The sequence below is a fragment of the Lissotriton helveticus genome, chromosome 5_1 (genome assembly GCF_964261635.1).
Source record: "Lissotriton helveticus chromosome 5_1, aLisHel1.1, whole genome shotgun sequence".
NCBI lineage: Eukaryota > Metazoa > Chordata > Amphibia > Caudata > Salamandridae > Lissotriton > Lissotriton helveticus.
The window spans coordinates 63790353-63806435 of NC_136065.1; the positions used below are offsets into that span (position 1 = coordinate 63790353).

A 16083-nucleotide genomic window follows, 5' to 3' on the forward strand; every position below is an offset into this window, starting at 1 on the left:
GCCCTCGGAGATTGCCCCTTCTAACAAAGATGTTAATATTTCACTTATGTTCTTGGATTTTCGTCACAATAAAATACACTGAACATAATAATCACAAAAGTTATTTACAAATGTTTAAGCTATTGCCATTATAAATTACAATAACTTTTATTTAAGTATTAATTATAAAAAAAAATTAAAAGCCATTGTTATTTGTAATATCAATACATCTAAGTCACGTAAATACAACACATATTGCATTACAAATGCTATAGGTGTCACATTTGCGAAAGTTATAAATATTGGCATTGTAAATGACAAAGCTATTAATTAACCCCTTCGATGCTTGTGACGGAACCGTTCCGTCATCAGTCACGGCTGAGCTGTGCTGATGACGGAACGGTTCCGTCACGACCGCACCCTGTTCTGGAATGTCCAGCACAGGGGCGGAATCGGCGCCGCACAGAAGCGGTTAAGCTATTTTCAAAAACAACACATAAATAAAAAAATTGTCATTTACAATACCAATAGCTCAAACTTTCCTAATGCGAGACCTATTGCATTGCAAATGCTTGTTGTGAAAAGATGCGCGTCCGTCTCTGTCCTTGTCACTGACTGGGTGGATTGTTTGTTTTTGAGCTGACATGAGGTGTCTCGGTTAAAGATTGTATCCGGTGCTATGCATGTTAGTGTGGGTGTGCCAATGTATTTGCCAACCTGCATAGTGCGTAAGCTAAATGTATATTGGAGAAAACACACCTAGATGATGATTCATAGTAGTGTCCGTTTCCTAAATTGAACCTGTCCGCTAACATTCTTGTCATGTTTACCTTGTGAAGTAGATCTGGTCTTCTTGCTGTACACTGATGTGCTTGAATTGTTTTCTCTTTTGCAGTTAATGCCTGCACAACCCCCTGTTTTCAAGACTAAGCGTCTGCTGGCCGGCCTCCTCGTGGCACTAGGAATGGCAGAGCATCGACCAGCCCTCAACCTCCTCTTTTTGCAGCTCTGTAGGGCAGGGCAAAAGCAGTGCTGAAGTCAATTCCCCGCAAAGAAGAGGTGCTTCGAACAGGAGCTAATGTCCCTAAACTGTTTTGCTGAGTAGGAAAGGCACTTTTGTGGACAAGACACACTGGTCTTTTTGTAAACCACTGCAGCTGACCACTAGCTCTGTCACAGGGACAGATGTGAAGCAAATCTGTCTGTTCAAAAGAGTCCTGTAAATGCTACCTTAGCGAAACCCCCCCATTTCCCATCTTCGGGGAGTCCCGTCCTCCGCAGTGAATAAGGTGCCTTGCGGAGCGAGACGAGGGCATCCTTTGCACTTTATCCAGAGTGGCTTTCATTAACTTGTAGAAACCAGCTGTGTAGGTGCCAATGTCTTCCAGTAAAAAAACCAAATACGCCTGTGTTACTTTTCTCTCACTGCACGATTGTAAATGTCTGTCTACATGTTGTATGTTAACGGTTTATCATAGTGTTATCAGCACCTCTTGGCTGGCTTAATGTGCGCATTACTTCTTCAGTATGTATCAAGGTGGGGAAATCCACCTACCCACCACTGACAGTTTTCTTCTTGTGTGTCTGCTGCACCAGACCTGCTCTGCCTGTTTGTAACATAGGTTGTACAAAATTAAATTATCAGAGGAACAAGTCAAGACCAGATGTTTTCATTCTAGGAGCCTGTCGGTGTACCATGGTGTGAGTCTTGTAGGTTTACATGGAGGCAGAATTATGGTACGAGGTTTTCTTGAGCACACTGATGCCTAAACTTCCTGTGCTGAATGACCTAATCCCATTACTAAGGAAAAGGGATGACCGTGAGAAGGTTTGCAGTGAAAAGCCAAGCGTGCAAGAGTTTGCTGAAGCTTTAAAGGAAGAGAGTTTAAACGCCTGACAATTGTGACTGATAAAACTGCCTCAAAACGGTCTCCGTGCGAGCTTTCTGTGAGGAGGAAATATGCAGACCTAATTGGTAGGCGGGTCTTAAAAGCGAATTGGGGAAACACCAACTGAATTTGGTAGCTAGAATGGAAGCCAAGAAGAGTAGAGTATTTGTGAATGATCAAGGGTTTCAACTGGATACCTTTGTGTACTGTAAGCCAGTGCAGTAGGTAAAGAGTAAAGAGTAGCAGGATATGATCTAATTTTTTCTCTCTCTTAGACAGTGCAGGCACTCTCTCTTCACACATGTTGTTTACAGTCAGTGGACTTGCAGCCTGTCTGTAGCTTAACATTCGTTAGCCTTAGTGTCTCTCTCATGTGCTTTCGTCATGGCATGCGTACTTCATGTCCTCTTGTGTTTGGCCCTCCCCTGGAGCATGGACCAAGTACTTGTCCTTCCACTGCTCCCGTTTTTGGAGCAAATTTTGTGTGTTCAAGCACTCCCTATGCTACGCATGCTTGTGTTTTCAGGCTGTCTCGCATATCCCCGTCCATGTTGCTTTTTTTTCACTACCATCTGCCCATGTTGCTTTTTTCCCCTCCTAACTCTCTGCCTTCGTTCTTTTCCTCTCTATCACCTCCCACACATTTTTCATCTTGTGTCTGTGTTGGCTGTTTTCTTGTTCACGTGTCTTTGTGTACAGTAGCTGCTCCTGAATGCAGAGCCCTGTCGATCTGCTCTCTCCCTCCCATTGTCATGTTGGCCCGGCTCACCAAAACAAAATGCAATGATGCGATCACCGCTGGCCTTGTCATAGTGGTTCATGTGCAACTTAGACAGGGGAACCTTCAAGTCAGCCCTAAATCGCTACAGTTCCAGTTCACCTGGACAACCAATTGCACTAATTTGGCGGGCTGTATCAACACCAGAAATCGAACAGAAGTAAGGAGATCATCGCCATAGTGAAAGAATTCACCTCTCCCTGATCTCTGCAACAATTGCTCCTTCTTCTGCAACAAATTCAGCTCTATACTCGACCTGACAGACCTCGCAAATAGACTTCCCATCTCATCCAAGGAGCTCACGTTAACCACATGGCACACCACCAGCCTGGAAGAAATTACGAACACCATGAAGTCCATCCTCTCCGGAGTTACGTCGGACCCCCTGCGACCACCACGCCTGCTGTAGAGGACTGCTACCCATCAGTGCCATGCTGTGCCCTATCCTGAACACCTCCATCTTATCCAAGATGCTTGGAACTATGCAATGGTCCTCCCCCCGTTAAAGAAACCTCCCTGTACCCCTTGATACTTGTGAGTTACAGACCAAATCTCCCTGCTTCCATACCCAGCCAAAGTACTGGAGGAGATCATAAACAGAAGCCCCACTGATAAACTCAACAGCCATCAACTCTTCGACATCGCACTGTCTGGCCCAACCACAAGTGAAGCCCTCATCCTCCTGGACCTTTCCGCTGCATCTGGTCTCCCATCCATCCAGTGCCTACAAGCCATTGGAATCCAAGGGCCCACTCTCTGATGGATCCGTTCCTTCCAGATTGACAGCCTGGCAGCTTTCACCTCGGACTCTTGCGATCTTGTATGCGAAGTCCACCAAGGATTTTTCCTAAGCCCAACACTACTCAATACCTACATGACCCGCCCGTCCAGAATAGCAGGCTGGATGAAGACCAACTGTCTGAAGCTGAGCTCTGACAAGACTGAAGTCATAATATTTGGTAAGAGCCCATCTTCTTGTGACTTCACCTGGTGGTTGAACTAGGACCTACACCCACTACCATCACAAACTTCAGGATCAGCAACAATAAACTTGACGTGACTGCCCAAGTCAATGCCATCGCTGTGTCCTGTTTCAAGACTCTAAGGAACATCAAGTGGCTACAAATCGACACCCGTAAAACAGTCATCCACGCCCTAGTCACAAGCAAACTGGACTACAGGATCATCAAGCAACTCATCAAGAGGATGCAGACTATTTAAAACTGCCCGCCGGGCTCACACGGCCTCTTTGCAAACACATCTCATTTCAAAGAGCTCCTCTGGTTAGCCATACATAAAAGAGCACAATTCAGATTTCTCATCCACACCTTAAAGGCACTACATAACTCCAACACATCATTTCTCCACAATTGCATACATTTCCACAAACCCCCAGACCACTACGCTCGACCATATGAACAAGGCCATCGCTCATGAATTTGAACATTTCTACTTGACCCTCTACTCCAGTGTGAGCAGTCGGCCAACACTCGGTACCTTTTCGGGTCTCCTGTCACACCACTCCCCTCCATTGAGGAGACTATTCAGCTGGCGAAGATCATCTCCGGCCTCTCTCACCTTAAGGTAGGGAAAGCACTGGGCCCTGGTGGCTTCACCCCGGCCTTCGACAAGACCGTTTACCCACAGCTATCCACAATCCTTCTCTGCTTGTTCAATGTTAAAAGCAACACAGGCCTTCTCCTGCCCAGTATGTGTGACCATGTAATCGCCATCATCCCTAAACCGGGGAAGGACCCAGCCCACTGCACCTACCGGCCTATTTCCCTTCTGAACGTTGACGCCAGACTGTTTACGGGGGTTCCTGGCGGGCTGTCTGCACCTATATATGCAGGGACTGGTGGACCCTGACCAAGCAGGCTTTTTTTCTAGAGAGGGACTGTAGCGACAACATTATATGCGTTTTACACCTATCAATAAATTCTCTCACAGACCCATGCTAATAGTCTCGACGCTGAAAAGGTGTTTGATAGGGCACACTGGCCCTTTCTGCAGGTAACCTTAGAAAAAAATGGTTTGGAGCACCAGTTCTGCAGATGGATATGAAGCGGTTATGTCTGCCCTCAAGCCCGAGTAAGGGTTAATGGCCTCCTTTTGTAACCCTTTAAAGCCCTCTGGGGCACAAGGCAGGGATGCCCACTCTCGCCCCTCATTTTTGCGCTATACATGGAGCCCTTTGCCTAAAGAATTGAAGCACACCAGTGGATCGCTGCGATCGTGCTGGATGAGCGAGAACCCAGACTGGCACTCTGTGCTGAGGATGTCCTGGTCTGTGTAACGGACTCCTTAACCTCTGCCTCGGGCCTGTTTCAGGAACTTTGCCTTTTCGGGAATGCCTTAAGCTTTAAAATCAATTTTCAGATTTCCCAGAGTCAACCTGTCCAATCCAGCCAATGATCGCCTCACCTTGCAAAGTATATTTCGAGTTATCTGCACGCCCCAGACTCTCCCATACCTTGATCTTTTGCTGTGCACATCAGTAGCTAGCAAAGAGGAGTGCAACTACAAAGTACTATAGCCGTACCCAGCTCAGACCTGATGCTCTGGGTGCCTCTCCTGGCTGGGCCGTCTGGCAGTGATAAAAATGACTTGCCCAAAGTCCCTTGCTGTCATGCAGACCTTTCTGGCTCAATCTCCACCCCTTCTACTAACTAAATTACAATGCATGATTGAGTCCTTCATATGGGAGGGTAAAACACCTCACGTTGGCCAGAACCAAGAATATTGCTCACAAGCAGATGGCGGGTTCGGTATACTGCGCCTTCCCACTTACTTACTCCGGTGATCACGACTTCCCTCCGGCTGCAACCGGCGAGCGGTTTCTCACATGGAAGGAGGCCAACTGTAAACAAATTGGGGATATCTTCGATTCACATGGCCCACCGCCCTTTAGACAACTCTGAGAAGAATATGGGCTACCTCAATCTGAACGTTGGCATTACATGTATATTCACCACTGTCTCTCCCAGCCCTCCATTAACTCGCGCTGCCAGACCCTTACCCGCTTTGAACAATGGCTTATTACTAATCCAGAAGACAAAAGGCTGTTCTCTAAACTATACAATATTGTTCGGTACACCATCTCCTGTCAGGGTGGCAGTGCAGCGCCATTGGGAATCTGAATTGGGGCACGCCATGACTGATAAAGAATGGGTAGATATCTATTGTATTGCGCGAATCACAGCAACTAGCTTGACAGTCAAGGAAGCTATGCTTAAAAGGGCAGCGCTTCTCACCTGTGAGGGCCTCAAGGGGCTGAGGGGGCGGGTGTTGGCTAGGTGGAGATTCATGGCGTCACTGTGGGCTACAGGCACACTTTCTATGGCACTGCCCTGAATTCAAACCTTACTGGGATGCAGTACTGGCCAACATAGTATCTTTGTTATGGGCCTCCCTTGGTTCCATAGTTATATCCTCCTTGGTCTCCCACACACTCTCTCCACAAGGCAATAACTTTAGCACTCTGCGCAGCCCACTGGGGTCCGGACTGTGTATCAGAACACATCGACTGGCTCCATAAAGTGTGGGACACTGGGCATGGAGAAGATTTCTGCCACCACCGATTGCCAATGGTGACAAATTGAGAAGCAGAGGGGCTTCTGCATGAACTCTCATACCCCAATATCTACGAGTACTGCCCCTCACGGACTTTGACTAGCGCGCAGCGGTGTGTTGGAGCCTATGCCTGGAGGACTATAGACGACCTACCTGTCCTGAACTGAACTTTTACGCTGGTGAGCGAATGGGATGTTTGGTTTCTCGTCTTTTTCCTTAATGTCTTCAGTTATCGCTGTGACATTTCCCCTTTCCATTTCCCCCCTTCCATTTCCCCCCTTCCCCCCTCCCTTAATCGGCATAGCCAGCCTTACTGGTCAGTGGATGTAGGTGGGAGTATGTGTTGTCCTTGTTAACATAATTTAGATTTGAGCCATAAATGGGATTCTGCAATATTATTATACTTTTTTTGCGGGTGGTATGGTCAAGAGTATTCCTTTAGAACAATATGTATATATATATATCTCAAATAAATTAGGCGGATGCTTCCTGTGTGGCACTTCATCCATTATCTTTCTGCCTTGCTTGTTTCCAAATTATAATGATGCAAGATTGTGGAGAAAAGCAGGTTGCATGCTTGTGTAGCAGTCTGGAATGTAGGGCCTGTGTGCAGAGGAACTAGCTGGTCCAACCCTATAGTAAATGTGGATTTAAAGCTGGTCGGGTTGGCTTCTGCATCTCTAATAGAGTATTAGAACGTTTCTGGATCTGGGTGATTAAGAGGGTCGCTCGACTGTCTCCCCTGTCCTCTGGGTATCAGGATAGGCTTTTCCCGGTGGTCCTGAAGCTAAACTTTGAACTCTGATTACAAAGGCTAAGTAGTTGAATCAATTAATAGGAAGCAAGAACAGGATCTGCAGTGATAGTGGTCATACATTTTTAGGTTGAGCCTATCCCATTCCGCAAGGAATGGATAGGGGAGAATTTTAGTAGGCAAAATAACTTCTGAAACCATCGGCGGATTTCCAACAGTTCACGTGAACACAAGCACGCGCTTTTCCCCTACAAGAGCTTTCATTGGCTCTTCACTTTGTGCACGCAGCTGCCTAGTCCTCCCACCCCCTCCCTCTCCAGCGCGGGCTCCACTCGCATCTGCCTGCTGCTCCCCAGCCCACCCCACCACCCCTCACACAGCAATGCCGAGAAGCTTGTTTCTTTAACTGCCTGCCTCAGAGAGCTGCCTCCTCTCCCCGCCCAGCCGCCTCATACCGGAGCTTGAAACCATCAGCTCCGCCCTCTTTCAGTTGTCTGAAAAGACTAACGTGAGCCGCCGAGTCGTATCTCGGTGACTTCCTGGAATGTGGGCGAAAGTGTAGGCAGGCATGGTGGAGGTGAGGGAGTGACACACTGCAGTGAAGCGGTGAAACTGCTCTTGCACTGTTTGTGCTTTATGGTTACACCGATACTCTCTACAAAGCCTGAGTTTCTGCTTGTTGCGGACTGTCTTCCGGCATGTGACTCAGACAGGATAGTGCTGATTGGAACCTGCGGCTGTCATATGTTTTTTTCACTTTAGCATTGAGTCTACAAATTAAATGCTTACTTTACCTGTGTCTTTAGCTAATTCCGGAAAGATGTCGTCAGCGACTTCAAGCTGTGTAGCCGGGCTTTCCTGCTTTTTCGAAACAACGCTCGGGAGCTGTTCAGTCTGCGGCAATGCTATTTATGGCAGAAGTAATGCAGAACCTTCCTTGGAGCGCTTCTACCTCTCAGTTCCAAGAGACAGCTTTTCTTCGGTCCCCGACGTTTCTTAAGCCACGTAGGACTAAGTGCTATGTGCACTACATCTCTCATTTGTTAAATTACGTTTAAATTTACCGCTTTTTGAAACGCCGGATTGCGTTTCTTGGCAAACATTAGTTTAAAAAAATATTGTGCCGATGTTAGGTTCCAGTTAATGTGCACTGTCTCCCTACCTGCGAAGTCAAGGCGCTAGCATCCACCGGCTTCTCTGTTTAATTATATAAGAAGTTGGAGCCCTCGGATTTTCCTGGCCATTAAACATTTTTTATAGCATCTCTTATTTTCCACCCCAACTGAGGCGCTACCTGACACTTCACCCCGTGCCTCTGTAAAACGCTGCACGAGGAATTCTGTGCAAAACGTTCTCGCGCGCAGTAGTGTTTCCGCCACATGCCTGTGAAAGTGGCTGTGAAAAACAGATACTGAATCAGACGGAAAGTCTGATTCATCCTTTAGTGTTTATCATTAAACAGTGTTTACATCATAATTCAGAATACCAAATTACATTTTTTAAATTACAGAAAATACTTAAAAGGCTTTACTTTTAACTATATCATAAGATTCCAAAAAATAACGCGTCCAAATCCATTGGCCGTCCTTTTTTGTAGGTTAACCTAGTAAGCATCTGTTGAATCTAGCTCCCCTGTATGCCCCTCTTCACAACATACAAGTACTCTAGAACATGGCATTTGTTTCAAACTTATTTATAGTCTCAATTAATTGCATTCATACTGTCGGCGTTCAGAAAAAACTATTAGTACATAAAAAAAATTAAATAAATGCAAACATAAAAACGAAGGGCAAGTGCAACTTATTGGGAACCAAACCTTTACCCCCACTGTAAAAATTTAATTCGGCGATTTAAGTCTTTGCCTTCACATACAGGCAAAAAACATAATCTTGCAAGATTTTATGACACCTAACTAAAGACATGTTACAAACCATATTAAGCATCCAAATTTGATGTGTAATGAACAGACAAGCAGATAGTTTAAAATGTGTGGTTCAAGGGAGACGGAGCTTGGTTTTGACAAAGATAGCCACCTTGTGGTCGTGCTCAGCATTTTTCTCAAAGGCCAGATGCTTTTTAGGTCTCGACCTCTACCAATGCCTCTGGCTTTGCAGATGTCGAGACATATAGAGGTGAAACAGGAAAGCTAAACCAGGCGGATTACGCCGAGTGCATGTGCACGTGCACTTCAGGCATGCACAAGCTTCAAGCATTCACAAGCTTCAAGCATTCACAAACATCAGACATCCACAAGCGTCAGACATCCACAAGCGTCAGACATCCACAAGCATCAGGCATCAACAAGCAACAGACATCCACAAGCAACAGTGTTAGACGGCGACCTCAGGAGCGAGCAGGAAGTGTACCTGATCACCCTGGGGCCCACCTTCCTAAGTACAAAGTCGAGCCCTGGCGGGAGACTCCTCAGGGGGAGAGTCTCGAATCTAGGATCGTACACACTCTATAAGCACCACACGACAGAGATACCACACCGTAGTTTCTTAAGAACGTTTCTTTATCTCGTGATTCAAAAGGATCTTTATGATCGGCAAGTATTCACAAATAGGGCAAGGGCCCATAAAGTCTCGGTCAGGGCAGGGGTAGCGGGACAGTCTTATGGCTCAATGTCAATATTGGTGCGTATCCGGCGCACAGCTCTCAATCCTCGAGCCGGGGGATACGATGCGATCTCTGGGGGTCCAGCCGGACCAGGAGAGTCAGAGAGCCGCAAGTCACTCAGCAGGGCTCAAGCAAGATGTCGGAGGTCTTACGATCTTCAGGGGAGCTGTGAGTCACTCAGCGGGGCTCAGGAGTTCCAAAGTGCAGGGGAGCCGCGAGTCACTCAGCAGGGCTCAGGTGTTCCAAAGTTGCAAGGGAGCCGCGAGTCGCTCAGCTGGGCTCAGATGTTCCAAAGTTGCAGGGGAGCCGCGAGTCACTCAGCAGGCTCAGGTGGTTCCGGCAGAAGTCCTTCTCTGCCAGGCGAGCCGCGACCACGTCAGCAGGGCTCTCGTCGTTCCAGAGTCGAATCTCTGGATAGTCCCGGAGCATCCCCAGTTATAGGACTGCTCCTCTTTCTCAGGAGTTCTGGTATGCGGGGGTCTTGACACCTGGGGGCCGCTTGTTGGGGTTTCCTGCCACGCGGCCCTTTGATTCATTCATGTCAGGTTCGGGAGGAGTCCCAGACACACAGCAGGCGTGGAGCCAGCCCTCAGGGTGGCCGGGGGGGCGACCGAAACCCATCTCTCGAGGGGAGGTCGGAGGTGTGAGAGAAACTGCTCCTCCCTCTCTCACTCAAGGGGAGCGCGCTGTCCTCCAGCCAGGGTGGCGCCTCTCGTCCTAGGCCGCGCTGGATCGGCGGCCATGTTAGATGCCGGAAAGTGGGCACACAGGGGCTATGGGCCGGGAAGATGGAGGCACGGACGGGCAGTCCGGGGACGGGTGTGGGTACCATGGAGGGAAGGGTTGGCTAGGCCGGGGGACTCAGGGGTCTGTGGTGGGGTACCGCTCGGAAGGGAAGGGTCAGGGAGGACCACGCCACGATGCCGGGTCTAACAAACCGACATCCCCAAGCAACAGACATCCCCAAGCAACAGACATCCCCAAGCAACAGACATCCCCAAGCAACAGACATCCCCAAGCAACAGACATCCCCAAGCAACAGACATCCCCAAGCAACAGACATCCCCAAGCAACAGACATCCCCAAGCGTCTGACATCCCCAAGCGTCTGACATCCCCAAGCGTCTGACATCCCCAAGCGTCTGACATCCCCAAGCGTCTGACATCCCCAAGCGTCTGACATCCCCAAGCGTCTGACATCCCCAAGCGTCTGACATCCCCAAGCGTCTGACATCCCCAAGCGTCTGACATCCCCAAGCGTCTGACATCCCCAAGCGTCTGACATCCCCAAGCGTCTGACATCCCCAAGCGTCTGACATCCCCAAGCGTCTGACATCCCCAAGCGTCTGACATCCCCAAGCGTCTGACATCCCCAAGCGTCTGACATCCCCAAGCGTCTGACATCCCCAAGCGTCTGACATCCCCAAGCGTCTGACATCCCCAAGCGTCTGACATCCCCAAGCGTCTGACATCCCCAAGCGTCTGACATCCCCAAGCGTCTGACATCCCCAAGCGTCTGACATCCCCAAGCGTCTGACATCCCCAAGCGTCTGACATCCCCAAGCGTCTGACATCCCCAAGCGTCTGACATCCCCAAGCGTCTGACATCCCCAAGCGTCTGACATCCCCAAGCGTCTGACATCCCCAAGCGTCTGACATCCCCAAGCGTCTGACATCCCCAAGCGTCTGACATCCCCAAGCGTCTGACATCCCCAAGCGTCTGACATCCCCAAGCGTCTGACATCCCCAAGCGTCTGACATCCCCAAGCGTCTGACATCCCCAAGCGTCTGACATCCCCAAGCGTCTGACATCCCCAAGCGTCTGACATCCCCAAGCGTCTGACATCCCCAAGCGTCTGACATCCCCAAGCGTCTGACATCCCCAAGCGTCTGACATCCCCAAGCGTCTGACATCCCCAAGCGTCTGACATCCCCAAGCGTCTGACATCCCCAAGCGTCTGACATCCCCAAGCGTCTGACATCCCCAAGCGTCTGACATCCCCAAGCGTCTGACATCCCCAAGCGTCTGACATCCCCAAGCGTCTGACATCCCCAAGCGTCTGACATCCCCAAGCGTCTGACATCCCCAAGCGTCTGACATCCCCAAGCGTCTGACATCCCCAAGCGTCTGACATCCCCAAGCGTCTGACATCCCCAAGCGTCTGACATCCCCAAGCGTCTGACATCCCCAAGCGTCTGACATCCCCAAGCGTCTGACATCCCCAAGCGTCTGACATCCCCAAGCGTCTGACATCCCCAAGCGTCTGACATCCCCAAGCGTCTGACATCCCCAAGCGTCTGACATCCCCAAGCGTCTGACATCCCCAAGCGTCTGACATCCCCAAGCGTCTGACATCCCCAAGCGTCTGACATCCCCAAGCGTCTGACATCCCCAAGCGTCTGACATCCCCAAGCGTCTGACATCCCCAAGCGTCTGACATCCCCAAGCGTCTGACATCCCCAAGCGTCTGACATCCCCAAGCGTCTGACATCCCCAAGCGTCTGACATCCCCAAGCGTCTGACATCCCCAAGCGTCTGACATCCCCAAGCGTCTGACATCCCCAAGCGTCTGACATCCCCAAGCGTCTGACATCCCCAAGCGTCTGACATCCCCAAGCGTCTGACATCCCCAAGCGTCTGACATCCCCAAGCGTCTGACATCCCCAAGCGTCTGACATCCCCAAGCGTCTGACATCCCCAAGCGTCTGACATCCCCAAGCGTCTGACATCCCCAAGCGTCTGACATCCCCAAGCGTCTGACATCCCCAAGCGTCTGACATCCCCAAGCGTCTGACATCCCCAAGCGTCTGACATCCCCAAGCGTCTGACATCCCCAAGCGTCTGACATCCCCAAGCGTCTGACATCCCCAAGCGTCCGACATCCCCAAGCGTCCGACATCCCCAAGCGTCCGACATCCCCAAGCGTCCGACATCCCCAAGCGTCCGACATCCCCAAGCGTCCGACATCCCCAAGCGTCCGACATCCCCAAGCGTCTGACATCCCCAAGCGTCCGACATCCCCAAGCGTCCGACATCCCCAAGCATCACCCATCAGACATCCACAAGCGTCAGGCATGCACAAGCGTCAGGCATGCACAAGCGTCAGGCATGCACAAGCGTCAGGCATGCACAAGCGTCAGGCATGCACAAGCGTCAGGCATGCACAAGCGTCAGGCATGCACAAGCTTCAGGCATCCACAAGCGTAAAAACGTCCACAAGCGTCGGGCATCCACAAGCGTCGGGCATCCACAAGCATCACCCATCAGACATCCACAAGCGTCAGGCATGCACAAGCGTCAGACGTCCACAAACATCAGGCATCAGACATCCACAGGCGTCAGCCATCCAAAAGCATCAGACATAACAGCTCTTCTGCCGGGCCTTCCTTCCCTGTCAATTCTCGTCTCTGAGCCCACAGCAGAAGGCGTGCAGTGTGTTTTATTTATTTTACTGTCCATTTCAAACTGACTTTGTTGGTCAAAAAAGGATAAACGTCTAACTCGCCCCGACTGGAATCAGACCACAGATACTTCTTGTTGCACGCAGAAATATGTGGTGTAGTTAACTTGCTAGGTGCCTTCACTTCATGGCTGGATAGAAAAAAACTGTAAGGAGGCAGTCAAAACAATGAGCACACTGGTAGTCCGGCTTCTCGGCACTCACTGTGCCCGCCCAGAAAGCACAAAACTGTCAGATAAGACGCTTTGCCCATGTGCAGGAACTAAGATCTGAACTCAGGTTTTGTGCCTTTGGAGCCAGAGGCCACATGGCCGCCTCCTTTTGTTTGGTTACAGTGATTAACATCTGCAAATTCATTTATATTAGTAGCATAACACAGGTGCTCGAGGGGAGGCATTGAAACGTTGAATAAAAATTTAAATTGCACACAGTAAATTCCTTGAATACGGAATGTTTACTGTCGCCCTCACTCTATCTATCGCCCTTACTCTCTCTATCTATCGCCCTTACTCTCTCTATCTATCGCCCTTACTCTCTCTATCTATCGCCCTTACTCTCTCTATCTATCGCCCTTACTCTATCTATCGCCCTCACTCTCTCTATCTATCGCCCTCACTCTATCTATCTTTCACCCTCACTCTTATCAACTATCTATCTCCCTCACTCTATCTATCGCCCTCACTCTATCTATCGCCCTCACTCTATCTATCGCCCTCACTCTATCTATCGCCCTCACTCTATCTATCGCCCTCACTCTATCTATCGCCCTCACTCTATCTATCGCCCTCACTCTATCTATCGCCCTCACTCTACCTATCGCCCTCACTCTACCTATCGCCCTCACTCTACCTATCGCCCTCACTCTACCTATCGCCCTCACTCTACCTATCGCCCTCACTCTACCTATCGCCCTCACTCTACCTATCGCCCTCACTCTACCTATCGCCCTCACTCTACCTATCGCCCTCACTCTACCTATCGCCCTCACTCTACCTATCGCCCTCACTCTACCTATCGCCCTCACTCTACCTATCGCCCTCACTCTACCTATCGCCCTCACTCTACCTATCGCCCTCACTCTACCTATCGCCCTAATTCTACCTATCGCCCTCACTCTACCTATCGCCCTCACTCTACCTATCGCCCTCACTCTACCTATCGCCCTCACTCTACCTATCGCCCTCACTCTACCTATCGCCCTCACTCTACCTATCGCCCTCACTCTACCTATCGCCCTCACTCTACCTATCGCCCTCACTCTACCTATCGCCCTCACTCTACCTATCGCCCTCACTCTACCTATCGCCCTCACTCTACCTATCGCCCTCACTCTACCTATCGCCCTCACTCTACCTATCGCCCTCACTCTACCTATCGCCCTCACTCTACCTATCGCCCTCACTCTACCTATCGCCCTCACTCTACCTATCGCCCTCACTCTACCTATCGCCCTCACTCTACCTATCGCCCTCACTCTACCTATCGCCCTCACTCTACCTATCGCCCTCACTCTACCTATCGCCCTCACTCTACCTATCGCCCTCACTCTACCTATCGCCCTCACTCTACCTATCGCCCTCACTCTACCTATCGCCCTCACTCTACCTATCGCCCTCACTCTACCTATCGCCCTCACTCTACCTATCGCCCTCACTCTTATCAACTATCTATCTATCTCCCTCACTCTTATCAACTATCTATCTATCTCCCTCACTCTTATCAACTATCTATCTATCTCCCTCACTCTTATCAACTATCTATCTATCTCCCTCACTCTTATCAACTATCTATCTATCTCCCTCACTCTTATCAACTATCTATCTATCTCCCTCACTCTTATCAACTATCTATCTATCTATCACCCAGACTCTATCTTTCTATCTATATATCGCCCTCCCTCTATCTATCGCCCTCCCTCTATCTATCGCACTCACTCTGTAAATCTATTGCATCACCACAGCATCACTCAGCCCCACCACAGCATCACCACTCAGCGCCACCACAGCATCAATCTGTGCAACCATTCAACAACTGGTTCAAATATGTCCTCTCAATGTTTCAAGCTTTATTACAAATGTCACAAAAAGATGTTACTATTTCACTTCTGTTTTTGGATTTTCGTCACAATAAAATACACTGAACATAATATTCACAAAAGGTATTTACAAACGTTTAAGCTATTGCCATTATAAATTACAATAACTTTTAAGTATTAATTATTTAAAAAAATTAAAAGCCATTGTTATTTGTAATATCAATACATCTAAATCACGTAAATACAACACATATTGCATTACAAATGCTTCAGGTGTCACATTTGCAAAAGTTAAAACTATTTCGCTATTTTCAAAACCAACACATGAATAAAATGTGTAATTTACTATACCAATAGCTCAAACGTTCCTAATGCGAGACCTATTGCATTACAAATGCTTGTTTAAGTTCCAGGCCCATACAGAGAGGTTACCTAATATTCTGCCACTCTAGAAGCTTCAGCCAAAGGATAGGAACCTGCAAAAGCAAACTGGTTTGTGAATTACCATGAAGTGACAAACACAAATTGGACATGTCCCTAAATTTATCTAGAGACCTAAAACACAACTTGGTTCCACACACAATGATAGTCAAAAGGTGTTCGTTATTGTGCTTTTTGCATTTAAAAATTAATCAGGCAGATAAGATCCAGTAACTAAAGATTCGTCAAAGAACCTTTTGAAGCAGACGCATTGACGGACTGACGAATCTTTAGTTATCAAGCCACGCAAAATAGACAAATCTTACACAAAATGTGAATCTACAGAGCATAAGTCATCTTGTAAAGAAACTCGTAATTGGATTCACTTCTTTATACTGTGGAGCCCTGAAGAAGTCACACAGGGACGAAACATGTCGGCTACTGGATCTTATCTGCCTGATTTTTTATTTATTTTTTTTATTTTATTTTTTTTTGGTTAAAAACTTTTATTGAGCAATCAGATAAAAAGTACAGAGATGGGCCTACAACCACACGGGCTGGCCGCTAATTCGCAAA

At 48.7% G+C, this 16083-nt stretch overlaps 1 protein-coding gene across 1 annotated transcript in view; it reads left to right on the plus strand.

Annotated features, from left to right (window-relative positions):
• The window catches only part of C5_1H6orf136 (chromosome 5_1 C6orf136 homolog), a 140531-nt gene extending 138899 nt beyond the window's left edge, over window positions 1-1632 (plus strand). The window contains exon 6 of the mRNA XM_078641708.1: window positions 875-1632. Coding sequence (XP_078497834.1) covers window positions 875-1015 — 141 coding nt within the window. The 3' untranslated portion in view covers window positions 1016-1632. The remainder of the gene's footprint in view (window positions 1-874) is intronic.
• Window positions 1633-16083: the final 14451 nt, after the last annotated feature.